Here is a 6,403-nt window from a genome sequence, read left to right as displayed (position 1 = left end):
ATAATAATTACAATATTATATTATATTATATTATCATATTATTAAAATAATTATAATATTATTATAATATCATATTATATGATAAAATAATAATATTAGAGTTATTAATATAATTATGATATTATTTATTATAATATTAATATTATATTATATTATATTACGAGTCTGAATTTTAGATTGAGAATATTTTAAATTTTAAATTTCATTAGGGGTATTATGGGTATTATGAAAGTTTTATTAATTGTACTATGATGATTCCCGCACAATCTAAAAGCTAAAGTTATCTTTAGACTGCTTCTGATTTTAGCTGTAATTCTTAAAAAATTCTTCAAAAAGCACTTTTGAGGAGATTTATCAAACACTAAAATCAGCTTATGCTACAAGCAGAAGTTGATTTTGAGAAAGAAAAGCAATACCAAACTAAGCCATAATAGCTGAAAGGCACGTGCTTATTTGTATTTGCACGTGCGTGTTTAATTTCTTACATTCTTTTAAATATGTGAATGGATTTCTTTTGAGGTTATTTATTTATTGTTAATTTATTCAAGTTTAAGATATTGTAAAAATAGTGTATTTAAGTAGAATAGATTTAAAGAAAAAATTAGTTACTCAAAATTAAGCAGTGAATTATTAGGAGATACATGAGAAAATAGTATTTGATAGGATAGAGAAAAGAGATCTTTATGTAGGTCATATTTGAGAAAAATTATGTTAGCAACGCAATTACGAAGCAAGGATATACTGTAAAAAAATATTATTGTAGTAGACATAAAAGGGGAAAAAAGAATAAAAAAACCAAAAAGGGGCTAAAAAAAGAAATAACACTAAAAATAAAAAGATGAAGGACTAAAAGGAAAAAGAAAGAAAGAAAAATTAAACGAGAAAGGACTAAAAGACAAAAAAACAACGAAAGATTTAAAAAAAAAGAAAAGAAAAGAGCACTTCCAACCAAAACGAAAGTGGAAGTGTATTTTGACACTTCTAACAAGAAAAACAAGGACGGACTAAAATAATAAATTAAAAAGCCATTTTCGTCAAAAGTAGAAATATACATTTCTAAAAAGAAAAACAAGGAAGGACTAAAAGAGTAAAATAAAAGAAAAAAAATAAAGAAGCACAAAAAAAAAAAGAGAGAGAGAAGAAAGACTAAAAGGTAAAAAGGAAAACCAAGGAAGGTTTAAGAATAAAAAAGAAAAAGAAAAAGAGAAAGAGGAGGGACTAAAAGAGAAAAGAAAAAACAAAGAAGGACTAAAACAAAGGAAAAAAAAAAAGAGTGCGTGCGAGGGCGGTTTTGGAATGGTGGTGGGGTTCGACCAAAATGCCAACGTCGCACTTCTATATATTTAGATTAAATTAAATTAGATAAATAGATGGATATAGACATATAGATAAAATAGCATAAGTATACACACACACCAAAAAAAAAAAAAAGCCTTTGTGTGTTCTACCAAAATTTCACTTTTGATCTTCTTACTGTGTAAGTACCCAAAATACTTGTTGTGTTTATAAAAATTAGACTCAAAATATTCCTTAAAGCAATTTAATTTTTGAAAATGTCAAGATTACCCTTCTCAATTTATATTAAATGATTATATGTTAACTAAAAAATTAAATAAAAATTTATAAAAATGTTCAAATAAACATTCCAAAAGAACAGATACTTCAATTCACTTCAAAAAAAAAAAAATACTTCAATTATTTGTAGAGTTTTTCATTTTTAAGATCGATTTAATTAATATGTTGGTTTGCTAATATTTTAAATTTTATTTAATAATGATTTGAAAGGGGAATTAATCTTGATATTTTTAATGATTTAATCGATTCAAGGGTATTTTCGATCTGATTTTTTAAACATGGGATGTTTTGGAATTTGCATAATATAAAAAGAGCGAAAGTGATATTTATGCCAAACTGATCAGGTGGTGTTTTTTTTTTTTTTGTTGTTGAAAAAAGTGCTGTTTTTGGGTATTATCTGGATAAATATATAGCTATTTTATATGCATAATGCGCCATGACAATTATTACGTATCTAAGAAGCCAACTAATTTTTTGACGAAATGAATGATACGTTGCAATTACGTCAAGTGCTCGGCTGTTAAAAGTTGGAAAGTAAAGCGACATCCCACCGACTCCTATTTCATTTTTTTTTTATTTTTTATATTTTCCTTGTATATAATCTTCATCATCTTCGTTTTTCTTTTTTTTTTCTTTTTTTTTTTCCTTTCTGTGGTGGGGGATTTAAATCGTCAAACCTTGGGAACCCATATTTATACCTCAACAAAGGAATATAATTAATTATTAAGGAAGCCGAAAAGCTCAAAACAAGTTTCAAAAATCTCTTTAAATCAACTTAAACCACCTTGATATATATATATATATATATAAAGTTTACATGGTTAGCACCATGGAAGGGAAACGTCAACGTTATATCCATGAGAAAGAAGAAGAAGAAGAAGAAGAAGAAGAAGATTTGGAAGAGTTTGGTTTGACTTATAATTTACAGAGCGTGAAAATAAAAAAGAAGCTTCTTGTTTTGGATGTCAATGGATTACTTTGTCAAAAGATCTTCCGTTATGACAAAGCCAAGTTACCAAACTCTTCCTCTGTTCCCGTTATAGAATGTGGAAGCTTTTTAGGTCAGCAAATTAAACTGCCTTTTTTTTTTTTTTTTGGTTTTCTTGCTATGTTATTTACAATTTTTTTTAGTTAACGATATTATTATATGTCTCTACATCTAACTTCTCTTTGTCAGTTTACAATTTTGGTTTTTTGGTTTTCTTGCTGTGTTATTTACAACTTTCAGTTTTAACAATCTTATTATATGTCTCTAAACCTAATTTCTCTTTTGGCAGTTTACAAAAGGCCTTATTGTGACGAATTCATGAACTTTTGCTTGGAAAGATTTGAAGTAGGAATATGGTCCACTGCAAGAGAGTGAGTAGTTAACATATTACATATAATCTTAAATCATTTTCTTTCTATTTTTGTATTAATTTCGTTCTGTATTCAAGAATCTAAACTCTCTCATTATAATTTCTTCTTTTTTTTTTTGTATTTTTTCTTTAGAGGGAACCTTAACAGTGTGTTGGATTGCATCATGGAAGGGCTGAAAAGCAAGTTGTTATTTGTTTGGGTTAGTACTAATCATATTCTCTTTTTTTTTCCCCCCGAAATTTTTTTTAAATTATCATAACTATTTTCCGTTTTATCTTTTATTAGATTAAAGAAAGAGGAAATTAGTGAAGTGGGTGTTATTTGGATTATTCAAATATTTGATTAATGGTGTGCATTCCTAAATTCTTTATTAGGACCAAAGCCATTGCACTAGCAGTGGATTTTATACTTTGGAGAAGAAAGGGAAACCAATTTTTCTCAAGGACTTGAAGAAACTCTGGAAAAACATAAATGCCATTCTTCCAGAGAGCAAAGGGCAATTTTCTAAATCCAACACTCTTTTGATAGACGACAAGCCTTACAAAGCGCTTCTTAATCCTGTAATGCATTTTTTGTTTTTATCTTTTATGAACAAGATAATTGCAAAGTTTGAATTCGAGTTTATTACGTTTGAAATTGTATTCCACTTTATTTAATTTAGGGATTTTGTGTTTGGTCTCACGTGTGTTTATTTCAGCTTCACTCTGCAATATTTCCTGATGAATATAAGGCAGATAATGTTGATGACGCTTCTCTAGGTGAGTTTAAATAACTTGGACTATATATTTTACGTTATTACTTCAAAAAAAAAAAAAAAGATGCTTTGGGTCTTAATGCAGTGAATAGCAACTTTCTGAAAATAATTGCAACAAATTGTAGGTTTTGAAATTAATTGTAGTAAATATAATGTTTTGTACTCACCAAAAGAAAAAAAAAAATTTACATGAGACAAAATAGTGACGACGACAACGGGATTAATTCGAGAAAAGAAAAGATGCAGGGGCATTTTGGGAATTTTTGAATTTTTTGTGTGTAAGATATGTTATTATCCCCAATTTATGCTCTTAATTTTTATTCTTCTCACAAAATATATGTATTATTTCGCTAATTATTCTACTTAATATTATGATGTAATTAATCAGGTCCCAAGGGTGAGCTAAGACTCTACTTGGAAGAACTGGCGGATGCAGATAATGTTACTTGTTTTGTAGAAGAACGCCCATTTGGGCAGCCTCCCATAACGCCTACTCATTCACAATGGGATTTCTATTCCAAGATTGTGCATCATTTTCAGAAGAGTAGTTGAATCTTTTTCCTAGATTGGTTTAGTCTATGTTAATCAGTGGATTTATATTTCTAATTTTATCTTCTCATTTGCAATAGTGGGGGGTAACGACATTTTATATATATATATTTTTACATGAAAGTTTTGTTGTAGGAAAATATGAATTGGGTTTGTTTCTTATCCATAGTTCTGAAATTGCTTGCAAACCGAAAACAAGGCAAGGAATAACTCGTTATCACTACAACATAAACGATAATTAACGGCGTCGGTTTTGTACTGATCACGTCGTATTTTTTACAACTGTTCTTGACAAATGACGAGTATCGGTTAGGTCAACAACCTTGTTGTAGAAATATTTTTGATAAACTTGATCAATAATTGACGTCAAAGATATTTAAAAAAGTTGGTTTTAGACTAGGGTTAAATGTTGTTGAGCTTCCTCTGCCAACAAATGTCCTGTTTCTTTTCTACTGCTTTTACTCCCAAAGCGAATTCAAGGGTATCACAGGGAGGTTTGCTGACCTAGTGGCTTATGAAATAATTAACCTTCCTTGGAATGATATCTTATTGAAGAAAAGATCAACCTTAGGCTGCATGGTTAAGCTTTCCTGTTTGGCTTTGCGCTTAAGGATGGTTATTTTCCGTGGTTGTCGTTTGAGATATCTGCCATCGCCTTCCTAGAAAGACAACAGTTTAATCGTTCTAAAAAAACGAGTGGAGGAATCCCGCGTTGGATTTTGTTCGAAGGTGGTGAGTTGCAGCGGAGTAAGCCATCTACAAAATGTCTGTAGACTTAGGCAATCACTGTCTAGGGCCAAAATTATCCAAAATGCTGCTCGAGGGTGTCACAGTTGAAAGCTCTCTTTAGTCGGGTTTTTGGAGGAATAAGGTCTAACCATGGAGGCCATTAGGGTACAACCTTCCGTGCTGTAAACTTTTTTAAGAAAGAAAAATGAAAAAAGTACACTTTTTATTTTGTGGAATTGAAAATTGGAAGAAAAAATGTGTTTATTTCATTCAAAATCAATGCCCAAACTCTTTCTCCCTCTAATCACCTTCTTTGAACCATTCTCTCTCTGAAGAAAAAGTTGGTCATTAGATTTCAATACCAGTGAGTAATTCTTCATTGATTTTGTGACGCTTTGTGTGCCTTCCCATGGGATTCTTCAGAATGGCACTTCTTTTGGAGAATACGTCATTTTGAAGGTTTTGCATATTTTTGCACAAGAACAGGAGGAGTGTTGGGGAAAGGGGTCGCATAATTGTGTTGAGGTGCAATTGATCTTGGCGGATCCAACAAGTGTATTCCAGGTTCTCCGACTGTTGTTGGCGCCTTCAGTTGGTGGTAGACATGGTTTGAAGCCGTCAAGAAATCCAAGTAGATAATATACAATGAAAAGAGTCTGAAATCTAAGTTTTCAAGAAACATAATTAATGGTGATTAACATAAGCGGCGCTCGAGCAACTACGTTGATGGAGCTGAGGGTGTTGGAATTCTCAAGTGGATTCATGACTAGGGGACGAGATGAGGCAGAAAGAGTTGGAGCAGCCATGGTCACAAGATCTTGATATAAAAAATAATAATAATAACAAAATAAAATTGGCCGTGCTCAGGAGTGGAGATCGGTGCTAGGGTTGCAATTATCGGTAAGTCACTCAAGGACGGACTTTCCAATAACCAAAACTCTTGCCTCGGCACTCGCTCTATACATTAGGACACTAACTTAAGCATTGGAGTGCCCTTTGCAGACACCCTGTCGTTGTCCCCCTTACTCCAAAGTTTGTTCATCCTCTGCAGGCCAACTTAGGCAGAGTCCTTGTCCAACTACCATGCGTAGCCGCATGTAATGTTGTGCTACTTTCCGACATCAACAACACCTATAACCAACCAGCCAAACCAAATTGTCCAAATATACATGATGAAGTTTGATTTGATTTTAGTTAACAATTTCAAACCGACCAAACCAACCAAAAATATATTAACATTTTCAGTTTGGTTGGTGGGTTTTTCCTTCAAACCGATCATGAACACCCCTATCTCAATATGTGGTTATTGTTTCAATAATAGTGACATGTAACATTTTTCTTAAAGATAGAACACTACTATTCATCATCACTACTAATAGTACTACAAGTATATTAGTAAAAAGAGATCATGCTATTTTCTAACAAAAGGTAAAGAAA

At 31.3% G+C, this 6,403-nt stretch overlaps 1 protein-coding gene across 1 annotated transcript; it reads left to right on the top strand.

Moving 5' to 3' along the window:
* Positions 1-2,188: 2,188 nt before the first annotated feature.
* LOC21401716 lies at positions 2,189-4,376 on the top strand. The gene is made up of 6 exons (XM_010103492.2): positions 2,189-2,636; positions 2,853-2,934; positions 3,067-3,133; positions 3,309-3,494; positions 3,632-3,692; positions 4,077-4,376. Exons 1-6 carry the CDS (start codon positions 2,393-2,395, stop codon positions 4,238-4,240), a joined length of 804 nt encoding a protein of 267 aa, XP_010101794.2. The 5' UTR covers positions 2,189-2,392; the 3' UTR covers positions 4,241-4,376.
* Positions 4,377-6,403: the final 2,027 nt, after the last annotated feature.

The sequence above is a fragment of the Morus notabilis genome, unplaced genomic scaffold (assembly GCF_000414095.1).
Source record: "Morus notabilis unplaced genomic scaffold, ASM41409v2 Scaffold285, whole genome shotgun sequence".
NCBI lineage: Eukaryota > Viridiplantae > Streptophyta > Magnoliopsida > Rosales > Moraceae > Morus > Morus notabilis.
Note: the sequence above shows the minus strand (reverse complement) of the source record. Positions and strands in the feature narration are given on the sequence as shown.